This window comes from Plectrocnemia conspersa, unplaced genomic scaffold, assembly GCF_051122295.1.
Source record: "Plectrocnemia conspersa isolate PC_06_02 unplaced genomic scaffold, ASM5112229v1 ptg000003l, whole genome shotgun sequence".
In the NCBI taxonomy this organism is placed as follows: Eukaryota; Metazoa; Arthropoda; class Insecta; order Trichoptera; family Polycentropodidae; genus Plectrocnemia; species Plectrocnemia conspersa.
Window position 1 is genome coordinate 4,663,132 of NW_028277167.1, and position 24,207 is coordinate 4,687,338.

Genomic DNA, 24,207 nt, shown 5'->3' on the forward strand with positions numbered 1-24,207 from the left:
TCCCCCCTTAAATTTTACCAAAAAAAGCATGTAATTTAATTAAATATTTTTTTAAATATGTCAATTCAGTGAAATCATATCGGAACACATTTTCATTGGTACATAAAATTATATGTAATACATTCATTTACATATGTACTTATAATTTATTTACATGCGATGTATAGTTGTTACAGTAAATGTGTATTTTTCAGTAGTTATATTTTCACTAGTGAAATAATACATTTTCACCGCTAGATACATATTTTACCTAGCGAAAAAGCTGAAACCAGGGACGTTATTAGCGGGGGGAGGTAAGTGGAGGCTATCCCCCCCCTCTCTTGAATTTAGCGAGAAAAATGCATGTCATTTAATGAAATAAATCTTGTTTAAATCGAAATAATAAAGAAACGACAAACTCATTGCCCAACTTTTGCCGCCTTCCCCTAGAAAAAGCTAAAATTACGTACCTGGAGAGTTGATTATTTTTCGAAAATAATTAACTCTCCAGGAACGCAATGAAAGTTTTTAAAGTAATTATAGTTGTATAACTTTCATTAGTCCAAAATACGAATTAAACCAACTCATCTCAAAAAAATTAAGAAGTACAGACAGACGTCACATCTCGCATATTGCTTCATAGTTTGTCTGCACTTCAATTTTACACTATGTTTTAAAAATATAATAGCTATCCTTACCGATATTACTACGGACTTATGATATGAGAGTATTGATCAAAGTATATTCAAACCGAATTTTGCTCAATAGGAGGGCGCAAAATCAATTCTCACTTCTCAGAAGTTAAAAATTCACGTCAAAAGCAATAAAATCGTGTTGGCGCCGTCGCAGTGGGAACGCTCGGCAATAACTAGCGTTCCCACTGCGACTGCGCCGACACGATTTTATTATAATTGTATACACACATTATAATTTTAGCATTTTTATTGGGTCAAATCTAAAATACAAACTAGGCCAACTCATCTCTCAGCGGAAAATAATTATTACACAAGGTTTATAAATATAAACGCTAGATAACTGAGCGTTTCTACTGCGACGGCTTGATTTTATTAATGTGGATTCTAAACAGGGATATCATTTTTTTGTGTAGGGGGGGAGGGAAGACAATATATAAATTATCAAACTTATTTTTCCAGTAATCATAGTTAAAATGGTAAATTCGTTTATGAATTGTAAAATATTTCAGATTAAAATTGCTTTTTATTTGTCAAAATTTGTTAGCGTCCTGAAAGAATAAATTTTTGAAACCATGTTATTTACAATATTTACAATTGATTACACAGAAACGATATCACTGCTTATTCGCCGATGATACGGCTATTTTAAGTTCTTACAAAAACCCCATAGGGTAGTAGGTAGACTTCAAAACAAAATAAAAATGCAAAATCACACTAATTCAGAACAGAAACTAAATATATATCACCGCTTTATTCGCTGACGATACAGCCATTTTAAGCTCTTATAAAAATCCTCATCATCTCATTAGTGCAATTTGATTAGCAATTTCAGTAGTTTTTAAACAGAATAAAAACTAATGAGTAAGTCAAATACTTTATTATGAGGCAATATTTTATAGCTTAACTGTCAATCGTGTAATGTGTGGTTGCACCTTGTCGTGTAAAAGAATTATTCCTTTTTGATTGCCTGTTTCCGGTGGTAAATTTGATAAAATATACATTGGACAAACTAATCGTAGATTGTTTTAATGCAATGTAAACATAAAAACGAGATTAAAACATAAAACAAGACAATATTTTTAGGAAAGACCACAATATCATAACCATAATACCAGCAGACAGACGAGTGGTAAAGTAGGTCACTAATTCCTGAAAGACTTTGGCTCGAATCACATATGATTCTTAGTGTTTTTCAATTTCTATTGAGTTATGGGGGATGGAAATTATTGATTATTATATAATTATAATTTGGATAGATTATCATAAGATGGTTTTTCTAGATTTTCATAATCTCACGGATGAATATGGTGATGAATAATTAAAATAAAATTAACATTTATTGATTGTAAGTTTAATAATAAAATAGTTGTTATTAAATTACAAACTGATTTTAATCGGTTGTCTCGCTATTTATTTATAGGTATTGGTCGTGTTTATTCCGTTGTAACGCATTGGGCTAACGTATGTAATATTGCTTTGTAAGATATAAGATAAATATTTTTAACAATTTTTTAGTCCCTCAACAAGTTTTTTCTCTTAGCGATTTGATTAGAAAAAAATTGCATTAATTGATTTTGAAAAAAAAAACATACATAAAATTTGACCGTGCAGTGAGAAATTTAAATTGAAATGTTACGTATTAAGAAGCTATTTAAAATCTAATTATTGTACTTTTTTCAATAATATTAACAGTACAAGTTGTAAGCATTTACTAATATTTTAATATTTTGATCATCGTTTAAAAGTATATTTATAATGTTTATTCAACATATTTTAATACGTAAAATACGGCTATGTATGTTGGTAATATTTGCACACGCTCGAGCACGCACGCTTAGTTATCGCATTTTTTACATATAATGTAATATATGTATTACTTTTAATAACTATATTGTCAGTGAGGTTAGGTCATTTATGAAGATTTAATAATTTTATTATTAGCTTTTGGTTGATGTGTCAACGGCTAGTTGTTATTATTTATTAATATGATAGTCAAACTTATTGAAACATTTATTGATACGCAAAAAAAGTTTCAACGCGCGTTCAATGTTGACAGCGCAGTTCGGCCGTTAGTTCAATGTTGCCATAACGACGAAGTTTACAACAAACATTCCAATCGTAACCTTTTCGCGGATGACTTATGTATCGGTAGAAATGTCAAAATTGGGCTAATTTCAAAAATTGACCTATTTAGATTTACCCGTCACTAAAAATACAAAAATATAATCAGGTAATAAATAGATTTAGATATGTTTTTTTAATAGTTATATTTTGGGAATATTTTTTATTAAAATTAAAATGCATTTAATACGATAAATATTGCTTTTATTACAAACAACAATATTTCAACAGATATACAATAAATAAGATTTCATGCACAATTTTGTGATAAACAGAAAACGGATGGAGGTGCATTTGAAATGAACAATTAACAAATAGCAGAACTTAACTTTAAGGTAGATCCTATACAGTATTTTATCTACACATATTCGTTTATACTTTATCTACATATTGCAAGAGTTTTACATCAATAGTCAGTGGACGATAGTATAAAATAAATACATATGTTACAGTCGTAATGAAAGAGAATTGTTTCGTTTGTAATTTTCAAAATATTTTTATTTAATCAATTTTTAGACAAAAATACAATGTTAATAAATTCCAAATCACATAATATATGTACAATTTAACGGAGGACTACTGTTGAATATTTATTTATAATTAATTAGTGTTCGATCACATCTATGTTAATAATACCCGTTGTATAATAATTATATTGCAATAAAAATATACTTCGTATTCCGTATTATAAGAAATAATTAGGAACAGATCGGTTAATTGTAGTGAGTGTGAAAAATAGGTGATTTCATTTTATATTATGATTAATTAAAGATTTGGTCAGCCATAAATTCATTATAATCTTGACAAAAATATTACACAAACTCTTGCTGGGTCAAGTTATGTTATTTTTTTTATTTATTTATAAAAAAATATTAAACAAGTTATGCAATTTTCACATCGATAGTTTCAACTTGCAATTATAAAAATAAAATAGTCAGTTGGAAGACTTTTAGGATCTTAAAAATAAAATCAAGAAAATCATTTTGTGTCATAAACAAGAAAGCGATAATAGTTTTACATAATTAAAAATAAACTATCCCTTTTGTATAAACATATAAAAATAAACAAAAATAAAGTGTCAACAAAATCAGTAAAAAGTAGTTGTTTGATCGATCATGACAGTTTGTAATAATTACGAAATCTGTTTTCAATGTAAATTTATATATCTAAAGCACCTTACATTGTTGAGATCACTGTGTATTCTATACTCATGATTCTTTTATAACTAATATATACACGAAACCTGTAGTTTATCGTTTCGAAAATGGTATAAATACAAGTGACGCTTATAGTACATCATTTTTGAAAAAATAATAATAAAACAGCTCAATTTGTCATGGTATCTATGAAATAAAAATAATTTTGATTTATGGAAAATCTAATCGAAATGCCCAACGATAGTATAGAATTGAGCTATTTTTAACTCATACGATAATAAGAGTTAATTTGATAAATATAAAAATAGTGTTAATAGAACTAGGAATACCAGCGTTTTATTTAATCATATATTTTTGGCTTCAAGTTAAAAATTCTATATTTCTTTATCGTAATACCATAATATTTAAAAAATCACAATAAAAATATTTTACAATAATTATTAATGACTGACTCCAACGCAAAATTTAATAATTACAAATTATATTATTAATTACATATCGTTACACAATTTACATTATTAAAATATTACAACATGGCACTTTAAAAGTTTTAGTAGTTCCGAGCAGTTTTGTTCAATTAAATCTATTAAATACATATGCCATTATGCTTTAATAATAAATATACATATATTTATTAGTGTATTATATTTTTTAATTTTGCTGAAAATGTCGTTTAATTATTTTCTTGTGAATATGTTTATGATATGGTTAAATTTGAAAATAGTTACACTAAAAAGATTATTTATCAGGTCACCAAAAATTTAGATTAGACAGGTTCTACCGATATACGTTAGTAATTGTATATGATTAAATATAATTATAAATTAATAGTTAAATATTGAGCATACCAGAGCATAAATTATTATATTTAATGATGATGCCAAAATAAAAATAAATAATACTGCAGTTTTATAAACTAATCTACAAAACTAATAATTCCAGCATTAATAAAATTATTTCTTTATTATTAATTGACATTTTGTTAAAAACGTGTTGGAAATTTAATAAAAATTACACAGTAAGTTTACAAATAGAAAATTGAGATTTGCTCCTCGATGATTAGTAAAAAAATGTTCACATACAGGCGACAATACATATGACTCGAAAAATGCTATCTAAAACACACAAATCGTTCAACATTTAATATAATAATTAAACTTTATAAATTCATCATTTTCAGTGCACTCTGTCAGTCTCTTAATGCAATATCTTAACGATTAATAATAAATAATAAATGAAAAATAATCATCATGTTCTGCTTGCTGGGTTCAATTTAATGATCAAAAATACTGCATTGATATTTTTCTCTATTTTACATTCCGTCGTAACAGCAGACTTATTCCAAATTTTAGGTAACAAAGAAATCACAGTCACTTTTCACTACGCGTCACTGTCTCCGTCTGTCGTAGCTAAGTTAGCCTGTCCAAAGTTCCTCGTGATGGATTCACTCATCGTACGAATGTTAGCAAGGTATCGGTTTGCCGGTTCGTCCGAGTCGTAAACGCCACTCAAAGACTCCAACGAGACTAGCGCTTCGGAGTCCAAGAGTCGAGACGAAGCCCTCGACGACACGCTAGCGTCTTCGCGATCAAAGTAACACGAATTGACATCGCTGAGAGCGCCTTCCGCGTCGGTGAGTCCGGCTTCGTTCAACATGGACACATTTTCGAGAGCCGGGTCGTCTGTTATATATCCTGTGCTCTCGGCCGGACCGTTGTCGGCTTCGCCTTCCGAACATGACGAACTCCACTCTGATTGACTTTCGCCGAAGACTGCTCTTTCGGTGATGATTGGTCGATCCTAAAATGATATAATATAAAATGAATAAAGTATTATATCGATGACATCTTAACACCTAATTAATATTAGTAATGCTCAAAAATTATTTAGGCTGTATCTGGTTTTATAAAATTAACTAATTGATTAAAAATGAGATTTAATTATCAAGGAAGATCTGCTTTACTTATGACTTCAATTTATATTGAGAGCGATTGATGCAAAAAACTGATATAGACCATAACAATTCAACTAATAGATTTCCTTTTCTTTGAAATAAAAATCAATAACAATAAAACAAATTTGATTTATACCTGATTTCTTTGGTTATGTATATGCGGACGGCAATCTTCAATTATTTCACCAGACGATTCATTATCATCCGTTTTATCATTATCACATGAGTAACTGAAAATAAAATATGAGCATACAAATAAGTGTAATAATAACATTCAATATGGATTAAGTTATATACCTTCTATTCATATTGCTCAGTGTGTTTTCTGGAGACGGTAAAGTAACTACAACATCGGTCGGAAGAACGCCAGGAAACTCTGAATTCGGCCGCAACGGTGAGTTGATGGAACCGTTTACGGTCATCTGACACGTCTGAGAAATCATGTTACCGTTGCAGACGCCGTTTCTTTGTGGACTAGTCAGTTCATCTTGCTGCCTTGCTAATTGCGTGATAGCCGCTAATCCCACGGCATGCATTGGACTGCTGCCATTATTGCAATTCCTCAACGGGTCTAAATCCAGTCTCAATTCCTTTCGCTCAGGTTTCGGCGGATTATTTTTCAATAGATTTTGGTCATCCATCAACTTTTGAATCTCTCTTTCGAACGGAGGTACGCATGCAATGTCATGAGGACTCCTTTTTATATACGTATCTCTAGTTTCTTGATTTAAAATCTTAACATTGGCAGCTGTCATGGGAGAATGCTTATTGATACTACCAGAACTAGAATATGAATGTGTTCTAGGAGCTGCGTGAGCACCCACAACGTCTTTTTTATCAGTTTGACTGCATCCATCTCTTTTCGAAGAGAATTCATTATGATTTATTGTAGCTCTGGATGATGTGTCGTCATCTCTACTCGACGTTGTTATACCGCCGTTGTGTAATCTATCATCACCGGGTGAGCTTTTGAGTTTAGTAATTTTAAGTCTCGTTCTGTCGCTCGGGACGTTGTTTGAAATTTTAGTTTGACGACCTATGTATTCAAAACTGGCGCAACTATCTCCTCTATTCGGAGTCGGCCCTGCCGGATCGATTATGATGCCAGTAGGGAAGAGCCAAGGTGCTGGTAGCGGCGGTGCGAGAGAAGCTCGAGGAGGGGAAGGTGAAGCGTCTGTTGTGCGCGAATAACTTTCATCGGATGAACTAATGCTAGGCGAGCGAGTTAGAGAACTTAATTCGTCGGCTGATGAATGAATTCTGGGACTGCGAGACGAAGCTCCAGGTAAACTTTCCGATGAACGGTGACGCGTTAACGCTCGCGGTTTAGCTCGTCGTCTAGCCGGTGACGAAGGCGCTCTAGGAGGCGTCGGTCTCGGTTGCGGTCTCGGCCAAGGAGGCACCAGAGCTCGCGGCGGCGGCGGCCATCTCGGACCAGAGTAACACATCGAAGACTGATGCGGCGGCAACGGAGGCGGCGCTTCTTCATCAATGACAATCTTTTTACCACTATTTTTACGACTCCTACTACCTTTATTATTGTTGTTGTTGTTCTGTTTTGCTGCAGATGGTAAAAGTGGGTCGTGTTCTTCGTGGCCGTTATTATTTCCAGGGGGTGCCGGTGTTTCTCTAAGCGAAGGCAACCTCGGAGGTGGAGCTGTACGTCGTACGGGGTTTTGAAGCATCGCTAGAGGTGTAGCGACTCCGCCGTAAACGCTAGAAATTCCCGGCGGTAGAGTCGGACTTTGCCCCACTGTACCGTGCATTAATTTCTCGGTGAGGAAGAAAGTTGTCATTTCTCCTTTCCCTTTCACTTTGACTTTACCACGGCAAACGAATTGGTAAGGCATATCTTTTAAAACTTGATATACTTCTTCAGTCACTTGCGTGTGATTGGGAAGACCAGTCGAATCCATTCTCGATGCGACGTTCACAGTGTTACCCCAAATATCATACTGCGGTTTTCTCGCACCGATAACTCCGGCGACTACGGGACCGATGTTGATTCCGACTCTCAGCATGAAGTTGTTGTAAGAGTTTTCGTTGATGTCTTTCAATTTATCCCGCATTGCAAAAACAAACTCCACTAGTGTCGCTAAGTATTTTTTGGAGGTGGGATCGTCGGTCATCCGTTTTTCTGGCATCAATCCCACAGCTGCCATATACGTAGAGCCGACAGTTTTGATCTTATCGATCGCACTAAATCGCTCTTCGCCCAATAACTGAAATATTAGAATCAAGCATGACTTTCCATATGAATATTAAAGTTTATTAAAATACATATCAAACAAACTTCGTCAAAGTCGGCGATGATTTCGTTCAGCAAGCGCAGGCACTCCATTCCCTGGTTGTTGCCGTCCAGCTCCATATAGAACTCGTGGTAGTTGGTGATGGACGCGAAGACGACTCCGACACGGCTGTACGACTGGTGGTACAAGTCCTGGGACAATGTGTTCTGTACGCGTACAGTACACCGCAAGAAAACACCCAATATAAGCATGCACCAAGCCTAACTACGGGGCTTTAGTCACAAATGATGATGATGACGAGAACGACAAATTAACATAATATACAGTAAACCTTTTCTAAGACAGCAGGCATTTCAAATGGAGCAAATAGTTTTTTTCTTTTAAATAAAAAATATATAAACGGGATAGATTGTGAGATTATGGCAATATGAGTTTTTAAGTCTGCAAATCAACATTTATGATTTTTTCCAATGGTTAATGACAAAAATCTTAATCAATCACCTCCACCAACAAATATTAGTAAACACAGAATATTAATTGATGATGAATTATTTCAGTTAATTTGCAGACTTGTATCAGTTACTTGATTCTATTAGGGAATTTATGATTTAAAAATATATTCGTTAGTAAAAATATCACTGGGATTCTAAATTTTATTAAAATTTTGAAACTATTGCTACCATGCCTATTATACTTAATTTTGATTTTTTATGTGATGAATAAGCACAGTTATTCCCGAGTATAATTATTGTTCATAAAATTGAGTTAATTCGTCAGGACATATGAGTGCATATCCATAGCCATTTTTTAATTACGGGTTATTAAAAAAAGATATATATAAAACCATCTATATATGAATTTACAAAAATATATTTCGATCCGAAACTCCGAAACTAATCATAAGATATCATCAGCTTAGTTCCAACATTACATATCTCATTTTTCAACGAACAATTTTATTTCACATACACTAAGACCAAAACTTATTAAAATTACTATTAAACATATTGTTGCCCAATTAAAGGATAGACTATTTTCTGTATTATCCACAATAATAATATTATGACATATTTTTTTTAAACTCTCCCTTTCTTATTCTACAAAAAACTTCGTAAAAGGTACAAACGTGACTAATCCGGTCCAGCTGCGCTCGTTACCGAGCGTTCCCACTACAACAGCGTCTACACGATTTTATTGCTTTTGACGTGAATTTTTGACTTCTGAGAAGTGATAATTGTTTTTGGGCTTTCCTTTTGACCAAAATTCGCTTTGAATATATTTTGACCAATACTCCCATATCAGAAGTCCGTAGCAATATTGGTAAGGATAGCTATCATATTTTTAAAATATAATGTAATATCCAAGTGCAGACAAACTATGGAGCAATATGCGAAATGCTATGTCTGTACTTCTTCCGCATATTTTCCTCTGAGAGAAGAGTTGGCTTAGATTGTATTTTGGGTTTGACCTATAAAAGTTCTAAAACTATAATTAGTTTTAGAATTTTAAATATATACATTTACATACATATCATTATTTATTTACAAGCGAAAATATGATTTAACTGATAGGCGCTAGTGAAATTATATGCTGTTCTAAAATGTCTATGAAACTCAATTTGACAGTTGCGAATCGTACATTTGCTGTTCAAACCCAAACCTAACCTAATGAAAGTTCTAAAACTATAATTAATTTTATAACTCTCATTAGGTTAGGTTTGCGTTAGAACAGCAAATGGATGTTTTGCAACTGTCAAATTGAGTTTCATAGACATTTTAGTATAGCATATAATCTCACTAGCGCCTATCAGTTAAATTATATTTTCACTAGGTAAAATATGTATCTACTGGGCGAAAATATATTTGGAGTTCACTAGTGAAAATGTAACTTTACTAAAAAATACACATTCACTGTAACATTCATTTATCGAACGTAAATAAATATTGATAAGCACGTAAATGTATATATTAATTCGTATGGAAAAGTTGAAATCATATAATTTTACTAGCATCTGCTAGATAAATTATATTTTCACTGGTAAAAATATATATTTACCGGTGAAAATGTATTCCGATATGATTTTACTGAAATGACATTTTAAAAAATATTTTTGTGATAGATTCGAGATAATTTTCTTTGAGGGATAACCCGAGAATTTCTGGTTTAGAATCATGGACGTCATTTCAGCTTTTTTCAGGGAGGGGGGGAGTTAGCCAGTCATTGGTAGTTTTTTTAATATTTCGATTTCATTAAGATTAATTTATTTCATTAAATGACATGCATTTTTCTAGCCAAATTCAAGATGGGGCAAATGTTCCTGCGTATAATAATACTAAAGGAAACCACGCATATTATTTGATACCTGTCTTTAAGATCATATTTAAGTAAAGTTTTTGCAATTAAGTAGTTTCCGAAAATCTGTGTGGCAATTATAAGTTTAGTCGCTCTTCAAATTCTTGGGTGTTCCGAATATATAGATTTTTCTTGATTTTTTTGACAAAGAATCTTTGTTCGATTGTTTTTTTTTAATTTTATTTTTTGTAATGGAAATATCAACAGTGTATTTTAAATACAGGGTCACTTCCTTATGGATCTCCATGATTTATGGGAAAGAGTGATCCGTTTTTTTATGGTAGTAGACATTGATTTGTTTATTTTTCAAATATGAATAAGAAAATGAGATATTTGCAATTAAAACTAAGATGATATGTTTTTAATAAGATAAAATAATCAAGTTTCAGATTTTCATTTTGTTAAAATTAGAAAAATATCAATTAGGGTTTAATTTAACTTAGTACACCGTACACAATTATTGACATAGTACTAACCATATTTGTTCTGAACTGATTATCCAAGAAATGAGTCGCGACGTGAGCAGGTAGGAGATTGAACAAAATGCGCTTGTTACTGGTTTGCAAAGCGTCCATCTCGCGTTTTTCCTCTCTGGCTTGAGCCTGCCACAGGAAATCCAACCGGGCCGTCCATTCTACTTGTCTCGCATGTAAAATCACAGCCAGGGCTAGAGCCACCACTTCAACGCAAGACACAATCCCTGATGGCACTACAGAGCTAAAAATTTGAACAATTTTAACGATGAGTCAATAATCAGGTTCGAGATGACGGCCAAATAAATACGAACCCAATTATTTTATCGTAGCATTCAAATAGATGATAATGTGTTCCTTGCATTAGAAGTAAATAACCGGTGGTCATTACGCCTAGAAGAGCGCCTTTTAATACTATAGGTAGACGTAAGAAAACAGCTACGCCTAACAAAGATAAGCAACACGATAATGAAATGTAGAGCGGTATCGGACAGGCTCTATGATCGGACCACGAATGCTGTTCAGCATAAGTGTTGTTGGGTTCTCCACATTGTTCTACGCGACGGCAAGTGAACTATAATACAAAAAATAAAAATGATTGAGATTGGATTATATCTATTATTTTGAGTGTGTACTTACAACATTGACTTGAGCAACAGTGTATATTAAAATGATCGTGAACGCCGTGACGGCATGCCTTAAAGGAAACGATCTGGACATATCCCACAGAATCCAACGCAATCTCACGGCCATCAAAAGCATCAGCACAACCGATAGCCATGCGAACGCTGTTAGGAATAGAAGTAACAAGATAGTGGTGCGCGGTAATACCGCAGCTTGCAACAGCCCGACGGAGACTAATACGACTAAACCGCACGCTAGCGATCCGACCCAACCGCCGTCCACGTCAGCGTGATACTGAAAAATAATAAAATATGGTAAAAAAATGTTATTAAATATTTAAGCTATATAAATATCTTCAATCTCAACTTGAGCTTCTTTATTCGAATCTTTAAAGCACAAAGTAGCCAGATTGACGTGTGTTGACTTTTCCCTATCTACACTACGTGCTTCAATGGCTTGTGCTAAGTATTTATTCACTCTGTTAGTTGGTTGGTGATAGACGGACGAATGTCTTTTCTTTAACGGTCGCTTGAACTTCTCGGTGACTTTGTTCTGTAATAAAAATTGAATTTGGGTACACAGAGGCATATGCAATATTTTAAAATAATTTATAATATATATATAATATATAGGTATAACGATATATATGTATTATTCGACATGCTTGTTATTAAAAATATATATGTATAGATTAATAAATATTAATAAATTGCATATTATTAAATATGTACAAATAAGGATATGATAAATAGGCAGCAATCATGCAAAATCCAAAGTGGATGCTGTTGAAAAAATGGTTAATACATATCGATAATGTATATAATACATCAGGACTGCGCCCTGGTTGCGTTTGGTTTTGTACAGTTTATGTAACATTTTAGAGGATCAGATTGAGTAAATGTAGACAACAGTTTTCTAATCGGCATTTATATATTTTTTTGTTAGATTAACTCGGAATAAAAAAAATATAAATTGGGAATTAAAATTTTTGATATAACTAATATATATTTATAAAAACACTAACATTTAATTTATTACCAATAAATTACATTAAACTATGATTGATAAAATGATGTAAGCCTGAAAAAACATTGTTATGAAATATTAGAGTAAAACTTATCTTTTGATATAACAATATTTTTGAAAGTAAAGATTTATTGTAACAATATATCAATGTGGAAAATACAATCAACACAAGTTAGCAGTGAGACACCAGACTAAAATCAGTCTAAAATTAGTGACATCTATTTTATTAATTATCAACTATTATTACAAGTTACAATCAATAGATGTCAATATGATTTTATTTTTATTACTCATCTGTGAGATTAAGAAAATCTAGGAAAACCTAATCTGTGATAATCGATCGGAATTATAATTATATAAAAATCATAAAATTCCGATACCCCAGACACAACAGAAATTGAAGAATACTAAGGCACCCAGATTTATCGTGCTAATAAGATAATTCGATTCACATATAAAAATAGACGCTGATTTCAAAACTGTCATTAGCTTCAGTTCTTCTTTTTTTTAATATCATGATATTTTCTCCAGAGGCAAATAACGTTTTTTATTATTTAATACGTCGATATGTAGATAGTTTTGCAAAAAAGCTCAGCAAACAAACGGTAATAAATACTTTAACATCGTTTACATTTATGGATTTTTTGAAAAGAATACTTTAAATTTTCAGTATTTTTTATTATTAAATGAACATTTTTGTCTACTGCCGTGATTGTTTTTAAGCTTGTAAATATTTTTTTTACAGTTGTTATAAATAAAATGATGATAAAAAACAAGCAACTTAAAAAAAACAGCGATCTATAATTTAAAGCTAGATTCCAATTCAATATGTAATATATAAAATAATATTTATAGTAAAAAATTTAATCATACAAAATTTTAAAAATTGAAAAAAACTAAAATCAAATCTGAAATCAGTGTGTAATTTTACATAAATATCGATTAATCTCACGTTGATGTAATGTACTACTTAATTTTACTGCATCTTAATGCAATAAAATATCGCATTTATCAACACAATATTATTGCCACAGTATATAGAAAAAAATATGTATTAATAATATATATGATTTGTTGGCAGTTAAATCATTAACTTTTTTACTGTTAACTTTAAAAACTGCATATGGGAGATCAAATTATTAATTATTGTAATTATAATTTCTATTAATCATCTTCCGTAAGATTTTCCTAGTTTTCTTTAATGTCATAAATTAAGTATTATATGTTTATAACAAAAATATTGTAGGTACAAATGTAGCAGCAAAGAGTGTAAGTATTTTTTTAAAAACATGTTTATCAAATTTTGTATATATATACATATTTATTTAGAGGCGCAACCCCAAGTTAAAAAATATTAGTTTGTTAATTACCACAGGACAGTTTTAAAAACATGCATTTGCAGTGTTGTTTATATATTAATAAAGCACAAGATGCAATAAAGTTGCATGTGACAATGTTAAATTGTTATCGTAAAATTATAAAGCCGTGTATTGTCGAACTCGTAAATTTACAGAGTGATTTAAGTAAGATATGTTTTTTTAACGTAACATAAAATAAAAATAACACATAAGCAACAGACGAATGCACAGAACAGAACACACGTAAAAATAAGAAACATATAAACACATCACACAGACAGAACAATGCTTATATAAAAAACAAAACAATAGGAATATAAACCCAAAAACTAAAAGAAACATTCTTATTCAATCACGAAATTATCTCAGGCAGTTTGTACACACATCATTTCATTTGATTCAAGAAAACAAAAACAAAAAATCGAGTGTTCTTTGTTAGATTCATAGACTTTCCCAACCCAAAATCGAAAAAAATATATATATGTATATAAGATATATTAATTATAATATAATGTATATTTTTATAATATATATAATATAAATGTCAAAAGCCGATAAATACGTTTGTCTGATAGTATAGTGTCGACGATGAGTGTGCAATGGTTGCATAGTTGGCCATGGTGGCGTCAAACGTGGCCGGGGGCGTGTCAGGAGGGGCAGGGGCTGTGGCGGGGACGGGGGCGCGGGGCAGCAGACTCACAGGGGGGACTCCGACTGCCCGCAGCGGTATCATCGCTTCGGCGCTCCCCGGTTCAGCGTGCAACGCCCTCTGTAGATCCAGTACCTGCCACGCATCGGCGTTTATATACAACATATCACCCGCTATATTCACTTTGATAATCTCTTTGTTAATTAAGAGTTAGAGAAAAAAAGTATAAATACAGTGGCATTGATTTGATCGATTAGTAATATAAGCCGTGATGTATTTAGATTTTTTTTGTTTATATTACAAAAACCTCAGTTATTCATTCTTAAGTGACTATATAATATTATCAAGCGAGTCTTTTCATGAAATATGTATTTTTAAAAATGTTGTTATTGCTTTAACAAGTGTTTCAAAGGATTGTATGATTATTTTTAAAATGAGTCTCGTTTACGAGGCGTCCAGAATATTAAAAGCGAACTCATTGTTTAAATAATAATCTTCAAACTCCGAAGAGTAACATAGTCAAAATTTAATTCTAGATACAACAATAAAAAAATTATAAATATAAATACATGATTTCTTATACTCAAACTGCTCAATCCTGACCTTGAAAGATGTTCATTATAAGCATGAGTTTAGTTGGCCGTTAATATTCTAAGACACTCGTATTAAATAAATAGAGTTTTGACGTAGGAAAACTTGTAATATAACATTAATTAAAATTTAGGAAATATGAACCTTAAGCACATTACAATATGAATTCGCAATTAGCGTGAATCCATAAAATATTTTTATTCATCAAAACATCTTCCAATATTTAAGAAGTTGTTACAAAAATCAATGGATTAAATGTAATACACTTTAAAATAAATTTTGCCGTAAAGCCAATAAATTGGCTTTCCGTTATCTATGTTAGTCAAACTAAAGCCAATTATTTGGCTTTTTATGGAAAATGTGTTATAAGTCTAGCAGTGAAAAAAATGTTACTAGCAAAACTATCATAGCATCAAATTGATCAAAAATATTTTTGCCACAAAGATAAGATTATTTATTTATTTAGATTAAATTAAGACCATCATAACCTAACAGTTTACCCCAATGTGGCACGATCATCGAAAATAATGGTATTATTTAATACACAAAAAAATTATAAACGTACATAATTCAAATAATACATAAAAAAATCATAAAATATCAAAATTAAATGATACGAACTGGACCAGCTCCTCATAGCTAGCATTAAACAGGTCAATGTGTAATGCCAGCGTATTAAAGAGCGAGATTGCCACAGCCATAGGCGAATCGGCAAGTGCGGACGTTCTAGCCCCAACGGCCATCATCAGGACGCGATCGTGATTATCGAAGAAGTTCTGGAACCCAAAATTGGAATTCCTCGAGAATAGCTGGATTGTCGACAGCACCTTCAGTAATTTGAAGAGCAAGAACTTTCTGCAAGAACTCAGCGAATCGTATCTTAACGCTCCTAAAAAAAAGGCGCTGGGATATAAAAACGGATAATAAACAAATGTCCTTTTGTAAAGGTATCTTAAAAATCTTTTTTGAATTATTTCCACTAAAAAATAATATTTGGTTATTCGGGGATTCCAAATTATAGATCCTGGTTCAAGAATGCTACGAACTAAGGTGTCATAGAGGACGCGAATAACTGACGGATCGTCAAAGTGAAAGGTGTTTACGGCTGATTATATTCCTGAGATGATAGCGAAGAAATATCTTTAAAAAGAAAAAAAAACAAACACGAAAGAAGCTTCTAAAAATGTCTGAGATAAAATAATTAGTGAAATTAGTGACATATTCAGCAGCTTTAGGATATTTAAATAATTTTATACAGTAAATCCTGAAAATATAAATTTTAATGGACAACGTTTTCTTAGAGAACTCATAAAAAATATTAAAAGAAATTATACAATGCTAAGTAAAGACAAGTTGATATTCGAGTTAAATGTTATGTATGAAAATTAAACTTTTTGTTACATACCCAACATCAACACCTCGTCCCAACTTATACAAAACAATAAATTGGTACCTATTCCGAAGTGGCAAAACTAATTAATATTATTTTAGTGACACCTGTATCCATAGCTGATGCCGACCATTGTAACACTCTTAAACGTATAAAAACACTTTTAAGAAATTAGACTGGTCAAGATCGGTTGAATTCTCTAGCCGTTGCAGTGTTTTAGTGATCTAAAACATTTTTTGTCTATTATATTTAATTTACATTATTGCATAAAAACAGTAGTGAGCTTAAAAATAATAAAATAACTTTAATCAAATTATAAATGGTAGCGTTTTTCAGAAAAATCTCATAGTATTTTTTTATTATTATTATTTTTTACTTTAACTGTATTTTGTATTTATTTCTGGATTTATTCTCTCCGTTTTTTCAGTATCTGTCTTTATTAAAAACTTATTATGACTTGTCACTATATGTATAATTCATATTATGTTAGCAAGGAGATCAAGAGACTAGTGTCAGCAAATAAACACTATTTCAGCCTAATAAAACAAATCAAATCATGGACACTATCTCGTCGTACAAAAATATTGCTTTACAAAACGCTGATCAGACCAATTCTGACATACGATTCAGAGAGCTGGACACTTACCAGGGCCGAAGAAAGACTGCTTGACATATTTGAGAGAAAAGCGCATCGCAGGATATATGGCGCTATATACAAGAGCAACGAGTGGCGTATACGAAACAATCGGGAGCTCTACAACCTCTTCCAAGAAGAGAGTGTCTCCACCTTCATCAGAATTGGAAGACACCAGGAAGGAAGTTTGAAGAAAGTATGTTCGGATTATATGCAGTTTAAAAAATGGGATAGCGAACCTAACTTAACCGGCAAACGGTTAATGATGCTAGATTTATATTAAGTTTAAAAATATGGAACAGTGTACCTAGCCAATCAATGACCGGTATATATGAAGTTTAGTCGGTGTTCTCCTCTCCATATTATTAATCTTTCAACATCCCGACTTTGCGGATACCACCCTCTTGAATTCGCATCAAATAAAAATAATATATGCATGTCTTTATTGCTTTACAGCGAATCGCTTAGGTCAGCGCATCAGTGCGACAAATAATATCAGATTATATTATTTGATAATTTTAAGTGAATACTACGTCTTTATTTGGTATCACGGCGCCCCAGGCGATCGCCTGTACTGCCTGCCCCTCGGGCCGGCCTTGTCTTTAGTGGAAGTTTCTCTAGTCAAAATGTTCCCACTGGGATCGTAAGAATAAACTGATGGCGAACATGATCTAGAAAATGCTACAGTATGGCACTTTCTAACACTAAGGGGCAGACGGTTAACGGAAGCCCGTCTCCATTGAGTCTAAGTCACTCAGTAGAGAGAAGGAGTACACAACAGATCGATTGCATTTATACAATTTTAAATCATCTGCGTACAGAAGAAAACTTGAATTTGTAACTGCCGTATTTATGTCATTAATAAATAACATAAAGAGCAGAGGGCCCAGGTTGGACTCTTGAGGAACCCCCGAAGGGGTTAACTCAACATATATGTGGAATAAGAAATTAATTTCAAATTTATTAAAAAAAATTTAAAATTTTCTGTTTTAAAAACATGTAAAAAATACTATCTTCTCTCAAATTATATTTATGGTTGTTGTAATCAAATATATAATATATTTTTTTGCTTTTTTTTCAATACATAGTTTTTTAAAGTCGTAATTTTTACACCTACATATGAAGAATAGTTATATTGAATACTTTGATTACGTGTTCTACAAAATTTCGTACAAAGAATTAATATTTGTAAAATCCGGGAAATTTATACGAAAACAGTGATATCTGTACTTTGAGTGTCAACATTCACCGTACACATCACTTGACCAAAGTGATTTTCTCATCTTTGGAATGCCGTGTAGCAAACGATGTACAAATGTAGCAGACGATGTACAAGTGACTCAGCCAAAAGATTTATTCTCTAAGCGCTGGAAAACTTGTATGGAAAGTCATAGAGGCTATGTTAAAAAATGATATCCTATCTGTACCTTTCTTCGTTTAATGTTTTCATTTGACTAACTATTGTATATTAGTTATGTTTCATTTATATACGTAAAACTATTGCAAAAGAAATATACAATAATTTTCAAAATTAGAATAAATATCACTATGATAAAAAGTGCTTTTTAGTAATTTGTATAGTTGACTCCCCAATAACACGGTAAATTGGGGATGTGCTATTTAGATGCCTGTTACTCTATGTGCGAGCGAATATCACACGCGCCTGATTCATACATACGTATTGCAAAAAATTGTATGAGTATTTTCTAGTCTCCCAACTACACCCAAATAGTGTTATTGGGGGGTCTACTGTACTACAAAATATCACTTTATCTATTTTAAAATTAGCATTGAATAAGTTCGATGAATAAATTTTTTTTTAAATTAAACTTCCATTTATCTTATCCTTGAGGCAAAAAACTTTTGTATTGTTATTATTAAAAAAGAGCTCTTAAAAACAAGTAAATAATCATCATTTAAATATTATATTATATAATAAACTGAGGTTTTTGTAGATCGTTAGTATAATATTAGTTATTCTTACAAAAGTATCGAATGGTATATCTAAAATTAATTAACAATTATTTTTTATATAAAGTCAAAAATATAATCTATTTAGATAAACCATAATATTTATATAAGTATCCTATGTTTATAAATAGATAATTGATTATTATTAAATTATTCAGTATCACACAATCTGTAATAAAAACTTAAAGCTAAAATTCGAACATATATATTAAGCCGCAGATCACAATATATATCTTTCATCTAAAATTATATTAGGTACTAAACATTGAGTGAACATAGACAAAAAAAACAGTGCACCAAAATTAATGACGGTGACAAAGGACAGGACATTCTTGTATTATTAAAAATAAAGACATGTGCTGTTTGCATATGCAGTGTACGTACGTAAAAGGATGTGCACATATTTCTCACATACATTAAAATAATTCACAAAAAAAAACATGTATTAGAACCGATTCATGTAATGTAGAAAAGCATTTTCATTTTAGAATATAATACGTATTTATGCTGATAGAATCCTGAAAATGCAATTATTAATTATCTTATAAGTAATTACAATAACCATCATGATAAGATATTTAATACAAATTTCGTTTGAAGTATCAAAATGCTACAAAAATAAAGAACATATTGAACACATGCATATTTCATTTAGAACATGTTGACAGTAACAACTTATTATTATGAATTTAAATATCTTTCAATCGTCTTTGTTTTTTTTTATTAAGATAACATATTTATTGTTAAGCTGTTACTGTCCATATTTATAATATAATTAACATATAACACTTAAATAGTACATATAAATAGATTGCTAAATCAGATACATTGATAAGTTGTTTTATCCATAAATTACAATATTTCCGATTGTAATGTGAAATATGACGGCAGTTTGAATGTATAAAAATATCAGGTATACGTCCAATTTAAAAACGAGCATTTTTAGTAGTTTTTAATTATTATGAACATGTATTTTTTAGAATCTGAACATGCCGAGTTAGATGATGAACGACAGTTGTACGAAAAACGCTCGTTTCACAGCATTGAGAATGAAACGACTCTGTTGCGAAAAAACGATCCACAATCATCAACTCCGCATTCATAATGAAACTAAAATTTCAAAAACATAAAATACCAAAAATGAAACTAAAGTAAACAACAACACACGATCGAGATACTTTTTTTTAGAAAATTGCATACAAATACAATAATTTCGACACGAGACCACAATTAGATATCTAAAATGCAACACCGACCCATGCTTTTAGTAAAAATGTACAACATTTAAACCGTTCACGCCTTACTGGTACAGAAACGTAACTCATACGCGATTGATTTAGTATAGATTTAAAACGAGTAGTTACGTTACTGTAAACAAAACATCTTATAATATAATAGATAAACAGTAGTCCACAAGTCTCTTTACTACTTAAAAAATAATATTTTGATATGTATATTAATATAAAAAGCCAGAGGGAAATAGTTAATATTTTATTTATGATTTTAAGCTTGGCTATATTTATTTGTCAAATAAGATAATATTTATATTTTTTATATCTAAATATCTACATATTAGTAGCGTTGCGTAAATTGCGACATGGGGAAAGATATGGGTAAATTATTGTAAGACCTACTGTTATACTTTTTCTCTGCAGTACAGGTGTAATGAACCTGCTGAAGTGAGAACGATCAGTGTAAAATTTTATCGGTTTTTGTTTATTACATCAATGACTGATGTAAATTTTAAACAGTCTGTTTTCATAAAATACAACAATAATTGAACAGTAATAGAAAAAGTAATTCTCAACTTATTCACGCCCACCACAAATGCTGTTTTGGGATAGATTTGGATTACAAACTATAATGTGAAAAAAACTATAACATTAGTCCAGTCAAATAAGGCGAAATAAAGGCTAAATCTCGGAATGAACGATAACAAGCTGAAATTTTGCACAGACCTTCGTTTTGATGTTCTAAGGACAGGGTGAAATGTCTCATAAAATATCGTGTCTGCTAATCAAGATATCAAAGGTCAAAGGTCACAAATTTTTTTTTTTTTTGTAAATATCTAGCGTTTTATGCGTCGCACGTCATTAGATGCTTTACAAAACTTGTAAAGCATAAACTTTTCTACAAGTTTGGTTAAAATATTTGTTTTGTATCATTAACAGTTTTTGAGATATAGCGCGAAGAGTGGGAGGCGTACATCCGTTTATAAAATCCAGCGAGTATTTCTACCTGCTTTGAAACAGTAAACAATCGTGAAAAAAGTGGTCTCGGCAAGTCGTTTGAACCATAATTTTATTACTTTCTTCATTGTATTATTGGGAATTAAGAATGAAATATTGCTCGACAAGAAATTTGTGCGAAAAAATTGAAAGAGTTGAGAGATGTCCTTACGGAGTATGTACCAGATGATAAGAAGATCATTTCCAAATTAAGAGAAAAATATTTAACTGATATTATAATTACAACGAAGATTGGATCATTCCCTATTTTTTCTTTTCGCGATGCTCAAGCTTAAATTTTATCCATAGCTTGGTATGAAAATAAAAAAGGCACTTTGGAAGAAGAACACTTGCGCATAGTGGAAGCTGCTGCGGCAATTATTAGAGAAGATATTCGATCTTCTGTTGTTGAGACCAAGTCCTATCAGCCCCCGAGTAAAATATTAATGAAGAAATTCCGAAAACTTTATTACATTTTCTGCAAGAAGTTATTATAAAGAACAGAAAAGGAAAGACGGGGCATTTTAAAACGAAATACACAGCTATAAGTCATGCTATAATGACTTCCATACGAAAACGGTCCTTTTCTTCGCAGTTATTAATAGGCCTATCTGTATTTCTTCATATAAGAAATACAGATAGGCCAAACATCCAAAAAGACTTTTGGATGTTTTGTCAAGTTTAGGTTTTTTCGCTTCATATAGTGATACTGTAAAATGTTAAATTTCAGCTGTTTATCACCCACAGCCTCGTAATCAACCATCAGAGTCAAGTGCCTTAGTACAGTATGCAGCGGATAATGCAGAAAAATATTTATACTGTTCATATAATGGGAATGATAAAAATAATAACTTCAAAATCTGAAGTTATATCCGATGACCGCATAAAGAAATTTACAACAAAACCAAGTGCAAAGGAGTTAGCAGCACTATCACATATACCCCTTCTAGTGTATGAAAATCATGTCGTACCGGATTGACCAAGTTCATGTTTAATGATGTAGAAGAACTAACTGAACAAATATTTAATGTAGTTGATTTGTTGCGGATGTACGGAAAGTGGAAAAATATCTCACCGTTGCCAGGGTGGAATGGATTTATTGAACAACTTACAAAAAACAATGAGAACTTTGTAACTTATCGGATTCTATTTCTTACTTTTATTCATCATCCTGAGAGTAATATGGACACAATTTACACCACATTACAGTGTACTATAAACACTGCCAAGAAACATGAACAAAGAGCATGCTTAATAACTTTTGATCAGCCGTTGTACATAAAAGCATGTGAAATCGTAGCACCTTCAGATGCTAACTCAGACTTGTCCAGAGTAGTTGTGAAACGTGGAGGCTTTCATATGCTAATGTCTTTTATTGGATGCATAGGGTATATAATGAATGGAAACGGAATCAAGGAAGCTCTCAGTATAATTTATGTTTCGAATTCTGTCGACAAAATGTTGGATGGTCACGCTTTTGCAAGAAGTATCAGAGGCCATATGCTATTACTTTTTGCATTATCGATGATGATTTTTGAAGATATGGAGATTGAAAGTTATAATGCTTTAGATGGGTTCATTCAGCAGATAACAATTTGCGATGTTTCCTATGAAACCATTAACCATACGAAGAAATAAATTATAACAAACTTGTAGAAAATTTTATTTTCTATAAGTTTTGTTAAGCATTTAATGACATGCGACGCAAAGGAGGCGAAATATTTGCAAAAAAACAATTTTTATGACCTTTGACCTTTAATATCTTGATTAGCAGACACGATATCTTATGAGACTTTTCACCCTATCTTTAGAACGCCAAAACAAAGGTCTGTGCAAAATTTCAGCTTGTTATCTTTCATTCCGAGGTTAAACCCTTATTTGACTGGACTATATGCATAACGAGAATTTTTTGGTTCTTCAGATATATTTATATATATCATGGAGTGAAAGCAACAAATTTGAAATGTCAAAGAAACGAAAATTAGACAGACATGTCTAGCAAAAAGAGTATTTAAAAATTTCAATTAGAATAATAAATAAATCTAGCCAAAAAATAATGTTGAGTTACAATCCTCGTCAATTAGACATCCGTTATTATTAATTGTTAATTATTATTCATTTTAAATAATAAAGTGACTTATGGATCGACCTGTAAATACTAGATAGATATAGAATTTTAGCAATTTACATGTGTTTTCTTAGATAGAGGAAAAGTATTGAATAACACAAAATTTTATACTGTAAAAGGAACTCTTCTCGATTCCTTCTCGAATGTCGTTGAAACTTATTAAATTCTCACTACAGTCCCTATTAAAAAATGAACATTCGTTGTACTATTACAACATTGCGGGTGAATTGATCCCTTACCTTTCTCGCAGCGTTCGCCTTCAGGTCCTGCGGCGATGCTGCCATATTTGAAAAAGGCACGTCTACGTTAAACTTAATCGAATGTAACAATTGGACCACGACGTTTGAAACGTTCTTAAATGACAGTTTTCGCTTGGCTGCATTTCCGATCATATTGTTTCCAAGGCACATCTGAAAATAAAAGCAAAATCATAAAAGCGATAACTTGACATTTATGAGACGATTCGAAATACCTTTCTCCTCCTCGGAGGTGGCACAATAAAGTACGTGGTGACACTGTGGTCCCTTAAATAAGCGTTTCGTGTACCACCCTGTCCGGCTTCAACCTCATAAGCGCCACCCAAGTATTCCAAAGTCGCTTGAGTTATATGCACTCGACTGTGAACATA

The 24,207-nt window shown here is 31.7% G+C and overlaps 1 protein-coding gene across 5 annotated transcripts in view; it reads right to left on the minus strand.

Moving 5' to 3' along the window:
* Positions 1-5,203: 5,203 nt before the first annotated feature.
* rut (adenylate cyclase rutabaga) overlaps positions 5,204-24,207 on the minus strand; it is a 216,075-nt gene continuing 197,071 nt past the window's right edge. Inside the window, exons 11-21 of one of the 5 annotated variants that reach the window (XM_088182427.1) lie at positions 24,052-24,196; positions 23,819-23,989; positions 14,689-14,772; positions 11,971-12,156; positions 11,620-11,898; positions 11,295-11,554; positions 10,984-11,224; positions 8,200-8,361; positions 6,204-8,128; positions 6,043-6,136; positions 5,204-5,752 (exon numbers count right to left, since the gene is read on the minus strand). In XM_088182427.1, coding sequence (XP_088038553.1) covers positions 5,333-5,752; positions 6,043-6,136; positions 6,204-8,128; positions 8,200-8,361; positions 10,984-11,224; positions 11,295-11,554; positions 11,620-11,898; positions 11,971-12,156; positions 14,689-14,772; positions 23,819-23,989; positions 24,052-24,196 — 3,967 coding nt within the window. In that variant the 3' untranslated portion in view covers positions 5,204-5,332. Of the gene's footprint in view, positions 5,753-6,042; positions 6,137-6,203; positions 8,129-8,199; positions 8,362-10,983; positions 11,225-11,294; positions 11,555-11,619; positions 11,899-11,970; positions 12,157-14,550; positions 14,773-23,818; positions 23,990-24,051; positions 24,197-24,207 lie in introns of all 5 variants that reach the window. The other 4 variants (XM_088182426.1, XM_088182425.1, XM_088182429.1 and 1 more) reach the window with 4 other exon arrangements.